Source organism: Ambystoma mexicanum, chromosome 6p (assembly GCF_040938575.1).
Source record: "Ambystoma mexicanum isolate Mex_15411 chromosome 6p, UKY_AmexF1_1, whole genome shotgun sequence".
NCBI classification, from domain to species: Eukaryota; Metazoa; Chordata; class Amphibia; order Caudata; family Ambystomatidae; genus Ambystoma; species Ambystoma mexicanum.
In genome coordinates, this window is record NC_090935.1 from 663,055,915 (window position 1) to 663,075,407 (window position 19,493).

General features: G+C 47.8%; 1 protein-coding gene across 2 annotated transcripts in view; it reads left to right on the top strand.

The window, feature by feature from the left end:
• Window positions 1–19,493, top strand: part of ZFYVE16 (zinc finger FYVE-type containing 16) — a 1,039,436-nt gene that overhangs the window by 141,620 nt on the left and 878,323 nt on the right. For both annotated transcript variants that reach the window (XM_069627543.1, XM_069627544.1), the window contains exon 4: window positions 13,718–13,814. In XM_069627543.1, coding sequence (XP_069483644.1) covers window positions 13,718–13,814 — 97 coding nt within the window. The remainder of the gene's footprint in view (window positions 1–13,717; window positions 13,815–19,493) is intronic.

Below are 19,493 nucleotides of genomic sequence, written 5' to 3' on the forward strand. Positions count from 1 at the left end.
GAGAGCAGGAGACTCTTCCTTGATGAGGCTGTATCAGAGACACCTGTGCAGCAGAAGGGTGTGGACCCCAACAGTAAAAATCACAAAGGGGTGCCTGATAACCAAATGAAGAAGCTTTGCCCTGACAGTCAATTGTTAACACAAAAGGAGGGCCAACACATCTGTACAGCAATGCATTGCAACGTGCTTCACACTCATCATGATATTGGAGGGGAGGTGGCCTAGATGTCTGCACACTACAAGAGAGGCAAGGATAGCGTGATTGTTTAACTACGCCTGCCTGTTATAAGGCTAATACTAGGCTTTGCTGGTGTGCAGCTTATCTAAAATTGGACATAATAAGAAAAGAAGAAAGATGGTATGTTTACTATATTCTTCAAATAACACTCTTCTTGGTAATCTTAGCCTCTTCTCCTCATCAGTCACTCTCCTATCATTTATACTTAAAAATGGGAAAGAGCAATTGTGACATAGTTCAATTGTATATTCCTGGTATTCAATTTTAATGACCTATAGACCATATGAACATCTCCCCAAAATCTCTAAAAAGTTAAAAGAATAAGGTATCTACTGTAACACCCAAGTTGTATATTTGCGAAGACAAAAGGACGTCTGATATCTTATATGGGCCCTTACAACTTTAATTGGTCTGCGTAAAGATCAGAGCAAAACTGTATATTTGGGTAGAAGCATTTTACCCTTCTTTAAGTTTCTACTGTCTACCGGTTTCAGTGGTGTAAGGTAACTAGACCCACTTTCTTCAGGACAGTGTAAGGTAACTAGACCCACTTTCTTCAGGACAGTCTTCGATAAAAAAACAGTGATAAACTCACTACTGTTAGGAGTGTAATGGACAAGCGCATTATATCTTACTGCACTGGCCTCCATTGCTGTGTGTGAAAAATAAGATTGTGGTCCTGTAACAAAGCAAGGAGTACAGGGTCACACTTTCGTTGCAAGACTAAATCAATTAGATTGGAACATACGTATATTCGCATTTCCTACATGCACAATCCTTTCCGAACAAAACAATTTCTATCGTTTTTGTCTATTTAGTCAAACACCTTGTGAGACGGGTTCTGCTTAATTCAACTCAAAATCCATTGTGATACTAAACTGTCATATAAGAAGCGACACCTAACATTGGGCAGAGGTTTTGGGAATCACTGACCTGGGTGACTGCCAGTATGTTAATCCACTTGTTCAGTTATGTGGACTGCGCTGTTAGCAAACGCTGCTTCTGCAGCATACTTCCATCCACGCGAACTGATAATCCAAACAGAATGTGATTCTCTAATACAAGATCAAATGCAAGCATACGTAATGTGTCGCGTCGCAACGTGCGCGCCTGTCTGGTAGGTCAAGCAGATCAGGCATCCCCTAGTGGTTTTCCCTTGCCATTATACCTTCAACAAGTAAGTCATTGTTGATATGCTTTTTATTTAGAACAACATTTTTACTTCTATGTTGCACTTGTTTAGATGGCTATAACAAGAGTCCATTTAGCGCTATAGATGACGGCATGCCTGATACCTGTCTAACTGTGAACAGTGCCGCGAAAGCTAGGATAAGGAAGGTAGTGAGCCAACGTCTGTGCCGAGTTGTTACGAGAACTCGATATGGCAGTAGCTATTACCACTTTGTTTCATGAATCGTAGGCCTGCAGTCTATCCTCCTAGGTGGCGCCTGGCAGGCTCCAGCACAGTGTAGATAATGCACTGGCGCCAGCACAATGGAAAAGGTCACAGCGGGAGACACAGGGAAAGATCATCAGTAATTGACAGTTCTGAAAAGGAAGCCCCGTACTCCTAAACAGCAGAAGTACCTTGCTGGTAACTGAAGCCAGCTTTTAATCAAAGCGAGTAGAAGTGAACCGCAGAAGTGGGAAGTCTTTTTATTAATGGGAAAGCAACTTGTGCTTTTGTGAAACGCTTGTGTATGGTAAAAGCTCTTCTTTTCTCAAACATCAGAATTTGTTGCCAAGCAGTCACGTGGCTCTAATTAACACGGAGAACGCTGCCAGTAAGTTAAACTGACTTTCCTGAAGATTTGCAGTAATTGTTTAAAAGGACCACGCGTGAGGCAATGTTTCCTGATACCTTGGAGGCTGAGTGTTGACCGAAAGTTAGGAATGCGCCTCTTTGAAGTGGCATTTCAAGGGTGAAACTAAATCGTTTGTGCCCAATTGTGTTTGCAGTAGAAGGTCCACATCTTGCAACACATTAAAGGCTGAAGCTGAAGTCGTAGAGTAGTTGAAGCTGAAGCCAGAACAAGCATTACCCAAGCCCACAGAGTGAACTCTGTAAAAGTAAATCCTGCGCATGTAAGAACTGTACACCAATGTTTTGAAGTTGTTGAATTTATTGTTGCCCAAGAATCTTCATCCAAAGCTGTAAGAGCTGACACAACTGCTTTGGGGTAACCATAGTAACCATTGAAAGAACGGTGCATACGAAACTGGGGGAAGGGAGTTTGGTATTTTTTCACAAAAGTTGTTATATCTGCATGGCGAAGACTATTTGGAAGAAGTAGTCTAGAATCTAAAATCAAAAATTAGTCCATAGGTGCCTCGCTGTGAGAACTGTCTAGAAGCTACCATCAGATTTTATGGTAGCTGCAAGACGGGCAAAGAGGCTTCCCTTTCTTATGGCATAGAAAGAAGTTCCTTGCTAGCCTGTGGAGGTAGAAGATGTCTTGTAGAAATTGCCAATCTTGAAGTTGCAGTTGTAGCAGCAAATTACCTAATCGTCAAAGTTGTAGTAGCAGTAGCAGGACTGTCAGTATTTTGTCAGAACTATACAAAACTGGATATATATGCAGAGAAGGTGGTGTCAAAGTGGAAGTGGTATTTTCATCTTCTACTTTTCCGGAAGTCAAATAGGAAGCTCCATTGGTGCTGTTAGGGTATGGTTAATATATTCTTTTCGATCTAGACTGATTCTTGACGCAGTCATGAAGGAACAGAACATGGTGCGCACTTTTGGCTTTGATATAACACCTCAGAATTATGGGGGCTTTAATCCAGACCAGAAGGCGGAAGATGGTATGTCCGTGGGCATGCCCAAAGACATTATTGTGTATCGATCAAGGTCAGCATATTACTAGATCAATACAAGGATTCCCTACAAAAACTAACGGGACAATGTGGAAAGAAATTGGTCTTGGATCTCAGGTGAACTAAGGGGAGACAATGGAGTAGTTCCACCACTATTGGCCTAACATTAAGACATATGTTTTGTCCTTTCTATCTTGGAACACTCGGGCCATGTCCATCTGTTTACAAATCCGGCAGTGAAATATCTCAACAAATGCAGTAATTAATCTGTAGGAGACCTGGCTGATGGCTGCCCCTTTGATTGACAGGTTTGCGTATTAATTTCAACCGGTTAAAAAGGGCCCCAGTCGCCCATATGGTGGATTATTAACATTAGTGAAATCTACCAACACCATATCAATAATTAGCAATGAGAATATCTGTTTTGGGATCTTAGCAACACACATTCGAATTTTACTTGAACATACAATGTACATTTTGGTTCTGAATGTTTATTGGAACACTGATCTTGGTAGTCTTACTAACTTTGTAGAGGACATTCTGGGCCATATCAATCAATCGATGAATGATTGGTTGGACAATTTGCAAAGTTGATGTATTCTTCTGTCTGGGGATCTTAATGCCTCCCATTTGTATTCCCAATTTAGAGTGGGTGCTAAAGTGACTAAAGAGGGTACAGATCAATGGGGACATACATGGCTCACTGCCTTAACTGGGATTGGCCTAGTAATGCTGAATGGTGCAACCTATGCGGATGTTCCGAGTCACTTTACATAGTTTAGCGGCTAGTGCCACTCAACATTGAATTATATATGTGTCAGTCAATACCTCTCTTGAGAGATGCTTGCAGCTAAAGATCTGCCCAACCAAATTCAGTGAACACTGTGCACTTTTGGCCAAGTTTGAATTGGGGGGGGGGGGAGGTGGAGTATTGATTCTTGACCCCAATTACATGACATCTGGTTTGAAAGTGAACGTGGCTGGTAACAGAATCAGTTGGAATGCTCCATTGGTGTCAAATGTCAATTCTGCTTTGCTGGCGCTTATCGATACAGATTCTCAAACCAACCATTACCATTGGCTTTCATTGGATAAGGTTGTGGATTGTCAAATATACAATTGAACATAGCGTGCCTGTTCATAAAACAACATCTCCAGCATGGGGTCTGGCATGGATTCACATGCTCATGAATATTTCCCGTCGTCAGGCTGGGAATCCTCGGTAAAGTTTTGTTTCTGATCTGTCTTTCGTAGTAGTAACCAATCACTGATCTCTGCGTCATACTGACCACAGCCAATGACTGCCCTCTACCTAAGCCCCGCCTCTGGCAGCCATCTTCAGATTTTTACCGCACGTTCAAGTGTTGGGATCCTCGTGCTTTTGCTCTCGAGCGTTAGTGCTATTTTTCATGTTTTTTCTCAGAAAAAATTCTCTTTTTTCGGTCAAAAGAGCCTCAAGCTCCACCTTTTCTTCATCCGATCAACGGGGACCCGTGTCGGATTCGTCTACGCCCCTCAAGGGTGAAGATTTCGTCGAGCCACGCTTTTGGAGGACTCCAGAAGTTTCTCAGGCCCATCTCGGACATGACCCAGGAGAAGGGAAGCTCGACGCCCGGAAAGCTGTTCAGGGTCTGCCCTGGATGCCAGCTTCAGAATGTCTTTAAGGAGGACGAACACTCCCTTTGCCTTTACTGCCTACATGAGGACAAGACGCACGTGGAGAAGGACTGTGCGTTTTGCGGCAATATGTCGGAGCGGACCATGAAGGACCGCCATCAACGTCTCGCCAACTGGCTGGAAAGAAAGAGCCCGTCAGGCGAGAAGAAGTAGAAGTCCGAGCGGTCTTCTAAGACCTTTGAGGGTGCCCCGGCGACGGGGGTCCAAGAGAAGGCCAAGCACCGCGAGTCCGCTGGCACCGGGAGCGCCGAACGGTCGGGCTCTACGGGCGCCAGACAGGGCGCATCCTCCCCGGCGCCATCAACCACGAGCCAACGCTCTGGCTCGGGTAAGAGGAAGGCCGAGCACCCAGTGAAGCTCCTGGAGAGACCCCGGTCGAGCTCGAAGTCCCCATCGGAGGGGGAGCGAGGCAGTGACCCTCCCCCAAGGAGAAGGCGGTGAGTGCACCTAAGGTGGTGAAAGCCTTAATCCATCCGGCCAAGGCCTCTATCGAGACAGTCGCGGCCGCCCTGGCTCAGCCTGTGGAGGCTACACCAGTGGTGGCGATCTCGGGGCCCAGAGTCTCCCTGCCACCACGGAGGGAGTCCTCTTTCATGCCCATCGACAGGACCCCCGTGAAACCTCCGACGGAGAAGAAAAAGGGGGGGCAGGAGGTCGTCGTGGATTCAGCCTCAACCTCTGAGGAAGAGCTGATCGAAGTCTTAAGCCACGGCGTTGGTGTGGAAGAAGACAGCCCGTCGGGAGGGACCCCGACGTAGGGGATGACGAGAACGTCGAGGGTGCCGACGGGGCTCCTGACCGCCCGTCGGACTCCCCTCAACCAGTGCCGCAAGACAACTCAGTGGCCATTTTGTTGGCTATACAGTCCTTATGCTCGGAGATAAGGACGAGACTGCCGTTACCACCAACGGAGGAAACGCTCCCGACGGGGGACCCAGAGCCAGGCCCTTCTGGGAGCCCTCCCCCTAAAAGAAGAAGGATTCATCCTCCACCTCCTTTTCAGCCATCGCGCCCTGTTCAGCCCTCCTCCCCGTCCATGACACGGGATGATACGGGGACTGACACGGCCGCGACGGGTACAGACGACGAGGTTTACGACGAGGATCTCCCGTCGTCACCTCCCACCCGGGCTTCCCCGCCCGACGAGATTGGATCGTTTCACTCCATGATCGCCAGGGCATCCGAGCTTTTCCAGCTCTGCCTGGAAGAGAAGAAGGAAGGTTTCCTTTATCAACGGCTCGAGGCCAAGAGGAAGACGGTCCTCGCTGTACCTATACTGGACGATATTTGGGATGAGGGCCTCGCCCTCCTCAAGAACCCATCCACGATGCCGGCTAGAAGGGATCGGTACGAGAAGAAGTACCGGGTCCCGGACGCGGCCCCCTTGTGCCTTCGGGCACAGCCAACCCGGACTCGGTCGTCTCCGCGGCGGCCAGGAAGAAAGCGGGGAGGCGCGGCCTCTACGTCGACATCCCCGCCGGACGGCGAGGGAAAGAAATTAGACACGATGGGACGCAGAGTCATCTCGTCGGCAACGACGACGATTAAGGCGGGCAACGCCTTGGCTATCGTAGCCCGCTACGACAGGGAGTTGTGGTACAAACTGGCCCCCCTGCTGGACTTCCTACCAGACGACAAGAGGGCGGAAGCCCTAGAGATCTTGCAGGAAGGAGAGGTGGCGTCGGACCACGCCATTACGATTGCGACGGACATCGCTGACACTGGATTTCGCCAGTTGGGCAACGGCGTGTGCCTTAGGCGGCGTGGATGGCTCAAGGCTACTGACTTCCGTCAGGACGTGCTGACCAGAGTCTTGGACATGCCGTTCGACGGAAACAACCTGTTTGGGAAAACAGTGGACGATTCCCTTCAAGCCATCAAGGCGGAAACGGAGACGGCCCGGGCTCTTGGGGTTCTCCAGCAACGGCGGCTGCCCTTTCGGAGTGGCAGAGGCAAACAGGGTGCCTCCAAAGGTTCCAGTGGCGGATTTTCCACCTACCGTCAAGCGGCCAGTTCGTCGTCACAGGAAGCTTACAGGGGACGAGGCAAGTCAGGCGGACCCCGCCATCGTCGCCAAGGAGGACAAGGCGGCAAAGCCTCGTCGAAGCAGGACTGAACCGGCCGTGGGGTCGGGCCCCCACCGAAGCACCCCGGTGGGAGGCCGGCTGGCGAGCTCCATCAGCGTGTGGGAGTCCATCTCCACCGACCGTTGGGTGCTGGACGCCCTAGCTCAGGGTCACGCGCTCGAGTTTCTAAAGAGGTGCCCACGCGTCCCCCCTGTGGCCAGGAAAGAACATCACGTCCCTCAACTTCTCTTGGAGGTAAAGGCGATGCTCAAGAAGGGCGCCATCGAGCTCGTCCCAAAGAGGCTTCAGGGCTCCGGAGTTTACTCAAGATACTTCCTTGTGAAGAAGAAGACGGGAGGATGGCGTCCCATCCTGGACCTACGACGACTGAACAAATTCATCAAGGCACAGAAGTTCCAGATGGTCACCCTCCAACACGTCCTGGGACAACTGGAGGAGGGCGATTTCCTGTCGTCGTTGGATTTGGAGGATGCCTACTTCCATATTCCCATCCTAAAGGGACACCGAAGGTTTCTCAGGTTCGTGGTCCAAGGGCGTCACTACCAGTTCAGAGCCCTTCCCTTCGAATTGAGGTCGGCACCCAGAGTGTTCACCAAGTGCCTCGCAACGGTGGCGGCGCAGCTGCGCCGAGAGGTGATCAACGTCTACCCCTACCTGGACGACTGGCTCATCCGAGGAAAGACGAACGAGCTCGCCGTGGAGCACACGGCAAGGACCGTCCAACTACTCACGGACCTGGGATTCTCCATAAACTACGCCAAGTCCCACCTGGTGCCCGCGCAAGACGCACTGTTTCTGGGAGCGAAGCTCGACACAGTGTCGCTTCTGGCCTCTCCGTCGGAGGAAAGGACGAGGGCCATCTTGGGCAAGGTGCAGCGGATGCTGGTTGCGGACGCTCCATCAAGTCCCTCCTCGGAATGATGTCTTCTTGCATTTATCTCATCCGCCTGTGCAGGTTCCGGATGCGCCCGTTGCAGGAGTTCCTGGACGTGCGCTGGATCCAGACGACGGGCAGCTTCGAGGAGAGGATCACACTCGACGAGAGTTTCCGACGAGCGATCCGGTGGTGGGGCACCCGCGCGCATCTGACTGCGGGCATGGACTTCCAGACCCCCGGCCACCAGGAGACAGTGACCACGGATGCCTCCCTGGAAGGGTGGGGAGCGCACACCGAAAATCTGCACGCGAGAGGCCTTTGGCTTCCGACGGAGAAGTCCTTCCATATCAACGTCCTGGAGCTCCGTGCAGTGTTTTGGGCCCTCCGGTCCTTTCTTCCGTCCCTCAAGGGCAAGGTGGTGAGGATCTTCACCGACAACACCACCACCATTTTCTACATCAGGAAGCAGGGCGGAACCAGGTCCCCAGCCCTGTCCAAGGAGGCGCAGGATCTGTGGCATTGGGCCGTCGCCCAAGGGATGTTTCTGGTGCTGTTTCATCTGGCAGGGATAAAAAACACCATCGCCGACTCGCTCAGCAGAGAGCTGCGCTTGTGCCACGAGTGGAAACTACGACAGGATCTAGTGGACCGCCTCTTCCGACGGTGGGGCACACCCCAGATCGATCTGTTCGCGACGGCGATGAACTCCAAGTGCCGGAGGTTCGCCAGCAGGTTTCCCCAGCCGAGGAGCATGGGCGATGCTTTCTCGTCCCCTGGGAGGGCCTGTCTCTATACGCATTCCCTCCATTGCCATTGCTGATCCGGCTCATCAACCAGCTCAAGAGGTCACGATGCAGGATGATCCTTGTCGCACCTGCGTGGCCGAGGCAGATATGGTTCCTGGACCTTCTGGACTTGTCAGCGTCCCCGTCAATCAAGCTGCCAGTGGACGCAGATCTTCTCTCCAGGGAAGGAGGCGCCATCCTCCATCACGACCCGAAGTCGCTGAACCTGCAGGCCTGGCTCCTGCAGCGTTAGAGTTTGGAGGATAGGACATACCGGCCGACTGCAGAGAGGTTCTTGCAAAGGCCAGGGCGTCCTCAACTCTTAAATGCTATGGACACAAATGGAAGAGGTTCTCTGTCTGGTGCCACGCACAGAAGATTAACCCTCTACGGATTACGGCTCCCCAGGTACTGCCGTACCTTCTGACGCTGGCCAAGGCTGGACTGGCGCACACGTCCATCAAGATTAATCTTGCTGCGATCTCTCGATACACCAGAACCACGGGACGGACGTCTTTGTGGTCTCATCGTCTGGTGAAAGAATTCATGAAGGGACTGTTCAGATCGTTCCCGCCGGTGAATGCTCCGGCCCCGGCGTGGGAGCTCAACGTGGTGCTGACCAAGCTCATGGGACCTCCGTTCGAGCCTCTGCGCTCTGCTCCGTTGAAGTTCTTGTCGTGGAAAACAGCGTTTCTTGTGGCCATCACCTCCGCACGAAGAGTGGGAGAGATCCAGGCCCTTTCCTGCAAGCCCCCGTACTTGACTTTTCACGACACGAGGGTAGTGCTCAGGACGCACCCCTCCTTCATGCCCAAGGTGCCGTCGGACTTCCACCTCAACGAACCCTTGGTGTTGCCTGTTTTCTTCCTGTTGCCTTCGTCGCCGGCCGAAAGGACTTGGCACTTGCTGGATGTGGCTAGAGCGCTGAAGTTTTACGTGGACCGCACAAAGTGTTTTCGGAAGACGTCACAACTTTTTGTGAACTTTGGACCTGTCAATCAGGGGAAGGCTCTCTCAAAGGCCTCCATTTCCAGGTGACTCTCTGGCTGTATGATGTACTGTCATCAGTTGGCAAACCGACCGCTGCCTGGCCGTCCGAGAGCCCATTCCACCAGAGCGATCGCAGCTACCACGGCGTTCCTATCTGGTGTGCCCTTGCTGGACATCTGCAGGGCTGCTATGTGGAGGTCGACGCACACCTTCACGAAATTCTACTGCGTCGATCGGGATTCCAGGGAGGAGTCCAGGGTCGGCCAAGCAGTGCTGCGCAATCTGTTCGCCTAAGGTGAGCTCTGCGGCTCTTCACTTGGTCATACTGCCACTTCGCGTGCTACCAAATCTGAAGATGGCTGCCAGAGGCGGGGCTTAGGTAGAGGGCAGTCATTGGCTGTGGTCAGTATGACGCAGAGATCAGTGATTGGTTACTACTACGAAAGACAGATCAGAAACGAAACTGATACTGATTTTTTCTTTACCGAGGATTCCCAGCCTGACGACAGGGAATATTCATGAGCATGTGAATCCATGCCAGACCCATGCTGGAGAACAACAGTTACAGTTAAGTAACTTGTTCCTTTTAGCGATATTAAAAGGAAACATGTGCACCTTTATGATGGCGAGGTTGCCACAAAAATAAATCTGAGGGCGGCTGTCAGAAATACAGATGGAGCTTCTGAACTTTCTGCACTTGAAAAGATGGTGTATTCAAAGGTTCAAAAAAGTATATAAAAACTGGCTCAAAGGACATAGTTTTCCGAGGAGCCAGCGGGAAGCCGAACACATGATATCCATCTGGCTAAATAAAAACTCCTGAGCTTTTTGGCTGGTAATAAATGGGTTCGATAACCCGGCATCTAGCATCTCTTTGAATCGCATTTCGGGGCAGACTTGGGTGTCTTACTACACAAACTTATTTGCCCTGCCTCAAGGAATTTGGGTCATAATCCTAATGTGGAAAATGGGGAATGGCTGCTATCTATCAAACCTGTTAATATTGAGGAAATTATTGGTAATATTAGTTCCTCTAGGACATTCCTGGGGGAGCAGGATCTACCCAGGACCACGAGAAGTCATCCAAGACACTGTGCGTTTAGTAACCTTTTATTTATGTTGTTTTGAATGTTTGTTGTTTAGTGTGAGGATTAGTTTTGTGAATGCTAGGTTTTACCATAGATCTTAGAATAGGTAGGGAATACCCTGGTAGAGTAATTTTAGTTAGGATTTCTGTTATAAGTTTATGTATAACATGGCAAATCCTGATAACTCGGTCGTGAGTCTTACATTACTGACCCCTCACGGATGTCTCAGCAGCAGTCTTGAGGAAGGACTCATGGCACAGATTTCTTCAGTCTCCTTGGTCGGTCTGCGGTTTTGGCGCCTTTTTCTCAGTTTAATAAAGGACAGTATTCGCCCAGTCGATCTTATTCGCTTCTGAAGTCTTGCACTCCGATGAGGGGACTTAGATGAGTCAGATTGTGCCTCTGGAGGTCCAACTGGAGCTCACCAAAGTTCTGCATGGATTCGGCCTTGCAAAGACGTTGCACTGCAAATGGGTTGGAGATCTCTTGGTATTCGCGGTCTATAGCTCTGTAAAGGCACAGCACCTCGGGAAATGGCTCAGTTTGTAGTTCGTCTCTGGGCTGGTTGGTCCCACCAGCCAAAGGGAAGGAGTCCTCTTTGGAGCTCCACTGTCGATTAGAAAACTGGGTCAGGCCAGCAGTGGTTGCTTCACTGTGATTGGAAGGGTCGGCAGGCGTATCTGGTCGCTTTCAGATTCAGTTCTTCTGTTCCAGTGGTGACCTTGCCTTTCACCTCCAGAACGTCACAATTTATTCAGTTTTGCCACACACTCCTCTGCAAACTCTCAGCATGTTACAGAAAGGGGTGGGGGGCTGTCCAATCAGGACAGCCAGCCCCCACCCCCCACCCCACAGTGGAAACTGGTTCCATTCAGGCACTCTGGCAGACAAAGGGCAGGGGAGTGAATAATTCCCCCCCCCTTTCTGCCTGCCCAGACCCACTGGATCCTAAGCAGGGACACCCAAGACTTCCCAGCAAAAGGTACCTCTCCCTCCCAGAATGGTAGAAGGTCTAACAAAGGACAACCACGATAGAAATGGTGAGAAAAGAAAGGAGCCACCTTCATAGAATATAGGTGACCCTATTGTGCAACCCAGACTGTGAATACAGTCTACATTAGGCAGCACAATAGTTGGTAGGACACGTCCACTGCCACCAGCTATAACTGTAGGCTTGTCCATGTGACTAAAAGGTCCCACGAGCATAGAGAAGGGGGATACTAGGTATCCCCTTAGCACTCCACATGGTGTGTGCTAATCTCTCATAGTATATAGTTTTAGGAGCGATACAAATATCCCTCTATCCATTAGAACTGTAGTTAGCAGGGATAAGGAAAGAATCTCAAAGAAGAACACAAAGGGTTCCCAGCAACGCTGCACATAAGGTGTTGTCTGCTGCAAAAGTTAAACACAGATGCCTTTAAAGAGATGTGGAGGAAATCAGACACCATAGTAAAGCTAAAACACAGAGAACAGAGTTCCAAAAGTCAGAGCAAATATAAATCGGAGGGGAAAAAGTTCTACCCTCATTCAGGATAGAAAGAAAACGGTCCAGAAGTCAAGCAATAAGTGCTGGGGGTCTCACTAGGACAGTGGATGAAGCATAAAAATGATAGATCTCCCTAACACCTAGCAAAAAGGAATTGTAGCACCAAAAGGGGAGAATCTCATTGGTCTGGGCCCCACATCCATTTATGAAGATCAAACCAAGGCATCTTCATAGTAGTCGCAGTACCTGACAGGATAATAAACCAGGACTACTGCACCAAGTCATGAGGAATACACAGGTCTGGTACCTGCACCCTTAAGATTGGGAGCTCATGTGAATTGTGAACTTAAAGAAAGCCAGGGAAAGGGAGGCATTCCCCTTGTTAATATTGAACTCTGAATTGTGAAAGTCTGAGAAAGGTTTGGGTGAAAGGAGTCATTCCGCCCAGTCCTTCTGAACTGTGAAAATAATCACCCCATGAGAAGGAAACAATACCTCCTTGTGTCTTCCCCAAAGGTTGTGTATTGTGACACCAATCAGAGGAAGGCCAGCGGAAGGCAGTAAATCCCTGGGCACGGAGGACATTGCCTCCCTTCTCCAGGTATTTGGTTCTCATTCTCCAGGAACCCAATAGTGAAGCTGAACTATGGTTAATATGGAATTATGTTGGAGTTGGAACGTTTTCTTTTGCATTGGAGATGAACCTTTACAGCACCACAAGCTGGGACTTTGTTTCCTCAGAAAGGAACTTAGACCTGGAGAAGGGAATGATTCTCACAGAAAAAAATCCCCCTTCGATTGGAACTGCGACTCGTTGTCCAGAAGAAGGGCGTCATTCTTCTGGACCAAGGAGATCCACTACCCTTTTTCTTATTAGCTAAAAGTGTGAGGGATAGAAGTAGGCATGTTGACACTGCATTTTTAAAATTTGTATTTTATTTAGTTTTTTCTTTTCATCTACTTGCACATTCTGACCGATTCCTTAATTCCTTATTAAAGGCAGGGACCACCCCTCTTAGAGTTATGGAGCGATAGGTTTCCTCTTTATTTTTGCCTGAAAAGTCTTTGCCAATCACCATGCCCCCAGTGTGTCAAACTCTTACGTCTGCACCCTTACAGATAGGTGCTCGGTCCAGGACTGTGAGGTCAGTCCCATGCATGTTAAATGTGACTACTTCGAAACACTGTCTTGGAATTGTTTTCAACTGTCCTGCATGGTGCATTATTGCACATTCTTTCACTTTGTGAGTTTAAATATACATTTGGAATCTTAGATTTTCGGTGCCTAAACAGAATAAATCCATATATTTAAATGTTCTATTTATTCTTGCCGTGTAATTTAAATAAGCCCATTGCATGTCCTGAAATATACATACTGTGTAAACAGATTTTGAAAAGTGGAATTATCCTTAATTTAGGGATCCTTCTATGATTCAATAGAGATATTACAATGGGAAATAGTCTGTAGAATTCGTTGGGGTTCATGCACCAGGTGTGCTACTTTTGGTAGCCACCTTTCATAAGGAAGTGGTCTGTTTACGTATGTTTAGATGAACCATTGTTGAAAAGAAAAGGGTAATTTCTTGTACAGCACTGTTGAAAGCAATGGTTTGCTTTTCAGTTAATGATAGCATGAAATAATTGTTTCTTCTAACTTTTTTTCATACAGGTGTTTTGTGCCACTTGTTGCAATCGGAAGTGCAAACTACATTATATGGAAAAGGAGGCAAGAGTCTGCGTCGTTTGTCATGATTCCATTAGTAAAGGTAAACCTTCAGAACCAAATAAACCTTTTAGGTTCGAATCTTACTCTAAAGCATTTAATGTAAAAGCAAATACCAGGGACTCCTTTTTTTTTTCTTTCTTTGTTTCTTTCCACTTCTGCCCCCAAGGGCAGTGAGCATTTTCACTGGAAGATGAGACGCACAAAGATTGAGAGATCGAAAGCTCTGATTGTGTGGCATTGGAGGTGATTTAGAAGGAGACATTTTGCCAAGGCACAGTGCAGTTTTTTGGCAGTTTGGGGAGAGCTGTGCTTGGATTGACATATTGGGCTATAGGGCAATGCCCGAAGTGTAGGTCCAACATGCTAGTCTGGGCCAATATTTGTTTGGTCAAAGTGGGCCAGTTTGTATTACTTTACTGTGCAGCTAATAGTTTTGATTTGTGTTAATGGGATATCCGTGAATTGATCGAATCCGAAATGTTCGAAGGAAGTTATTTGAACGAAAATAACTTTCGGATTTCTCTCCCGCTGACATTTTGGATAACACGCTCCCCCCGAACCCCTTACTTACCTTCAGGCGGCACACTTGGCTGTGTGCTCCTGCCTCCGCCATCACTCTTTAAAAAGCTTTATGTGGGTCGCAGGGGATACCCCTTAATGCGATTTACAGTGAACAAGGGTGCTGGGGACACCCACGCATCCCCTGCTCCCCTTGTTCACTGTAATTAAGCCGAATGGTAGAAGTTGTCAACATGTTCAGCTGTCCGTAATTTTCATACAGCTGAAATTCGAACATATCTACCATTAGTTTTTTTATTTTTGGTATTTTATACGAATACCGTGTTAATGAACACATATTAATATAAAAATGCACATTTTTATGCACATTGTACTAAAAAAACTCTCCATTTCCGCACTACTTAATCTATTGACACTTGCAACTGTTGCCCACTTTTTCAGTGGTGCCTGAGACAATTTTATTTCCCAGTTCGACCCTGTTGAGAGACACCTATTTTACCGTCTGCTGCAGCTGAGGATAATTTTGCAAAATGGGAGGCTGTGGTAGAATAGCACAGGCCAGACTCTTCCCTTGAGCCAAGCATGCAGCTGCTGTGGGATCAGTGGTATGTGGGTGGAAGTGATGGGATCGGAGTTCCAGAAACAGATCTAGATCTGAAAAACACAGAGAAGGGAGTATGTGTTGGGAAAGGTGATAAAGAACTGAGTTGACAGAGAAGGTAAGAGTACAAAGAGGTTAAAGGTGTAATGTTCGGGTTGGCATTCATTGCCGGTTCCCTTACACAGCTACTTTCACAGCAAACTCCCCCATGAGTTCGACCGATAAAGAAATTCTCTCAACACTCGAACATTACATTCGCTCAGAAATGCATGCACTTGCGCATAACTGCAAGAAGGTGACAAATACGTGAAAAATAGCAGACTACATTTAAAGTCTGGTGTCACTTGCTCCCTGACATTAATTCACTGCCTGCTCATGGCTCTACTTGTGTGTTTTCTTTCCCGGCTGCCATTGCCTACTTCAGTCTTCGCTTATCTCTTTACTATTTCTCCTATTATGAATTCCTGGAGAGGGAGAGGGAGAGGGAGAGGGAGAGGGAGAGGGAGAGGGAGAGGGAGAGGGAGAGGAAGAGAGAGGAAGAGAGACACTTCCCACCACTTGTGTCTCCTCAGCAGATTCCTAATGGCTGCTGAAGTTTAGGGGATACAGTCTCGAAGTCCATCTTGATACCCTCATCGTACTGGCATGCCAATGTCGTGCAAGCAGTAAGAGGAGACGCCGGCGGATGAGCATCAGAAATAACCACATTCTTGCTGCAACACTTGTTCCACACATCACAAGGAAAGCCCTCTCCTGCACATCATGGATTTCTCTCCCACTTTTTGGATGCACTGAAGAAAGGACAGATTCTTCAACTACTTAAGAAATTTAGGTTGGTAGTTTGCCTGAGCATCTTGTTTTGGCCTAATACATAAGACACCCGCCCTTCATCAGAATCATAAGAAAAAAGGCTATCGGCATAGAGCTGATTACTAGTCTGGTTTCTCCTTTTTCTTTAGCACTGGCAAGTGTACCATCCAAGTCACCGACAAGGCCCTCAACATTCTGGATGAGGTTGAATGCTATCTACTGGTCCTAGTCTGCCTCTGTAGACCTTAAATGACAGCCCTCCATTAACACTCAACCTCCTCACCACAGATCTATACTCTTACCGATCCTCATTAACTGCTCCATGGAACAACTAAGTAATCTCGCATCTCTTCCATCTCAACATCAATATCCACCAATATGCCAACTCTGAAAGTCTCATCAACAACATCCGTTCAAACATCATTTTCCGCCGCCTGTGTCAGACATACCCCATTCAGAATTCATATTTTATAGTAACTCAAACAGGCATGCACACGTCCATACTTAGTGTATGGTGTAATTGTAGAATACACTTATGCCAGCAAAGCCTTTCATCTTCATCAACAGCAGCCTCACATTCCTCAAGGCGGACTACTTAAGAAGCACTGTGCAAGCACTACTTTTTTCACACATAGTACCAAAGCTCTCCTACTAGGCAGTACAGTAGCCACACTGGCACCTCCTGAAGTCAGTCAACCATGCAGTTGCCTCCCTTATTACCGGCATGAAGCATTTTGTGCATATTGTCCCAGTCCTAGGAGCTACTTCTCTCTTTCTATGCACACATCTTCAATGCAGCCCGCTGTACCACCAATGCATCCATCTGCAGCACTGCATTATACTGGGCTGGGAGGATAGTGCAGCAACAACATACTTGTCTTGGAAGCAAGTCAACACTGAGCAGCATGGTATCCATACCGTGTCCCGGCTTATAGGCTGGAGTCCAGCATGAAGAACCGAATAAAAGCCCAATATTTGTATGTATGTATATTCTATTTATATACTTGGATGATGAACTCCAGATCTTAGGCGGTCTTCACTTTACCTCTGCCGTCTCTTAAGCACCCAGAATCTGAATCAGTTTACCAGCCTCCATCAGCAAACTGTTTCCATCATGCACACGTAGAAAGAATGGTAAAGTCTTTTATTCAAACACCTTGCCCACCAATGACCTAGATTCCTTTTCCCATTATATTGTGACATTGCCTACTTCATATACAGCTCTCAATTGCTTGCTTGCTAGACGTGTTACGTAAATCCTCTTACATAAGTACATGTATGCATATATGTGCCTATACATGCATGCGAGTAGACCACAATCCATAGAAATTACCCTATCAAGGGAAACCTTATGTGTATTCTCACAGCTTGATCCCCTCCACCCCCCATCCAATCAATCCTTAATTGTTTGTTACAAAAGAAACAATATTAATGGGCACAACATAGCCACAGACACAGTAGCTATATTTAAGGAGACCAGGATAATTGCTCATTGTTTGTCCCAGTAGAATGGTTTTGATTTTGAAATGTTCCTAAATGCTCTATTAATGCCACATCCTATTCTTCCCTGTTAAGTCAGTGTCTGGCTGTAGATAATCTTCCTGTCCCCTTATTCTCTCTCCTCCATGTTTCCAGTTATCCTATCGCCTCTCTTTCGGTGTACTTGTTTATTCAGTTTAAGTTGTCAGTTACTATCCTGGAATGCGGTTAGCTCACTCTGTTCTGTCAATATTCTCTGCATAATCAACTATTTCTCCCTCATCGGGACAGGAACTGGTTTCTTTTTGAGATTCAACATCAAGTGAAAAGGGATTCTCCACTTGTACAGGAGTGGAGCTGCTTCTTCTGGCGGTGCACTGCAAACAGCCACACCTCTCGTCGTAGTGTCAATTTTGTCTCAGAGAGGTCTCTGAAAATATATGTGGCTTCCTCACCTCTTCCCAAATGTCCTCCTTTACTTTGCAGAAGGACTATTTGCAGATGTTTCCCTTTGGTAAGACTTGGAGACTCCATGTGTTACCCCGGCCCCGCAAACCATGATTCTTTAAATAATCATGATCCCAAACAACTTAGTCAGCCTAACCCCTTTATGTCTGTATTGGTCATCTCTGTTGAAATACCTTTAATATGCAATTTATTGATCCACTTCCCTCATCAAATTGTGCAGCCACGCCTTGAACTAGAGACATACTCATTATATGACCCTTCTACAGTATGGATTCTGGTCCAGCAATTCCATCAAGATTGCTTGTAACCACATCTCCAACTTCTTAACCAATGCTCACCACTTGCAGCTCCTCTATCCTCAGTCAACACCTAGACCTGCAGCCTTTGATGTGGATCATCCCCCCTCCTTCAAATGCTTTCCACCCTTTGCTTCTAAAACACTGCACTTGACTGGGTGACTTCCAATTTCTCACAGCTTCTCCTTCTCATCTCCAACTCATGGAACTCAACACCACCTCCTCCAGACCCCTCCCAGTGGGTGTTCCCCAAGGATCAGTCCTAGGCCCACTTCTCTTCACCCACTACTCCTCATCCTGGGGTAAACTAATATCTTCCTAGAGCTTTAATTAGTACCTCTTTTCTGACCCAAATCGTTGTCCCTTTTATTTTCCTTCACCTCTGCACTCTCCTCTCTCCAAACCAGCTTCTGTAACGCTACCTGCCATCCAGCCTTCTGCTTAGCTCCTCTAAGACTGAAGTCCTCTTTCTCCCTCCCTGCAACAGCAACCCCACTCTCCATTTGCATATCTTCTTCCCCTGGACATCCTCACCCGTGGCTCGCAACCTCAGGATTATTTTTGATAGTGTCATGAAACACAGACCATGTGAGGCAGGCTGCACTGAAGTCATGCAGCTCGGTAACGCATTGCGGCCGTGTCTCGTCTTCCGATATGTAGGACAAGCATCCAGAGTTTTCTCGGCAGTACCAGTTCTCCTTGGTTGGCATTACCTCGCACCGATTGCAGGTACACCAGGTGGAGATATCGTCCATGCGACTAGGCTCGGGCTCTTGATCTGGTGATTCGTCCGCCCAACTGTCGTCCAAAGACCCATTGTTTTCTTTTCGCGATCTTTCACTTTCGAGTAATTCCGCCTTGGAATACTCCGGCTCGTACTGGTAGGGCTGTATTGTTGCCATTATGTGACAAAATTAAAATGGATAGTAATGATAGTACTAGTATCTGTTTGCACGGGCTACGAGCAACGAAAATAAGCTGAACAGAGCAGAAACGAGCCACAGGATACACAAAAGAAGACAGTGAAACGATTGGAAAAGCAAATCTGATGTTGTCTGATGAGAAGTGGTCTGTTTATACTTATTGAGGAAAGAGGCGTCCTGCCATTTCCATGAAGACACGTCATTAGCTGGAGCACAGAGAACGTTGACACGAGTCGTACATTGGTGGTGTGGTATGGGCCGTACGCACCTAGTGATGTCAGCTTCAGGGGCTGGGGATATGATTAAGTGCCTCCAGGGCAGTTCCCCTTAGGGCGATGCGGCAACAGATAAGATTAGCACAAGTAGGCCGCGCCCTGGTGCCCGATTTTGCATGTGTAAAAGTGAGGAAAACTACGGTCAGGTTCATAGGAAATGTTTCTATGATCGATCAACGTATGCGTAAAAACACATGCCTGAACTCTCGGGACAATAATATTTTTGAGCGCATTATTACTTTAAGGCCTTCGATTCCATCAATTGGGAGTGGCATTTCCGAGTCAAGGAGATAAATGGGATGTGGTTGAATATGCTGAAATGGATCGAGCTGCGTTACCAGGAGCCCA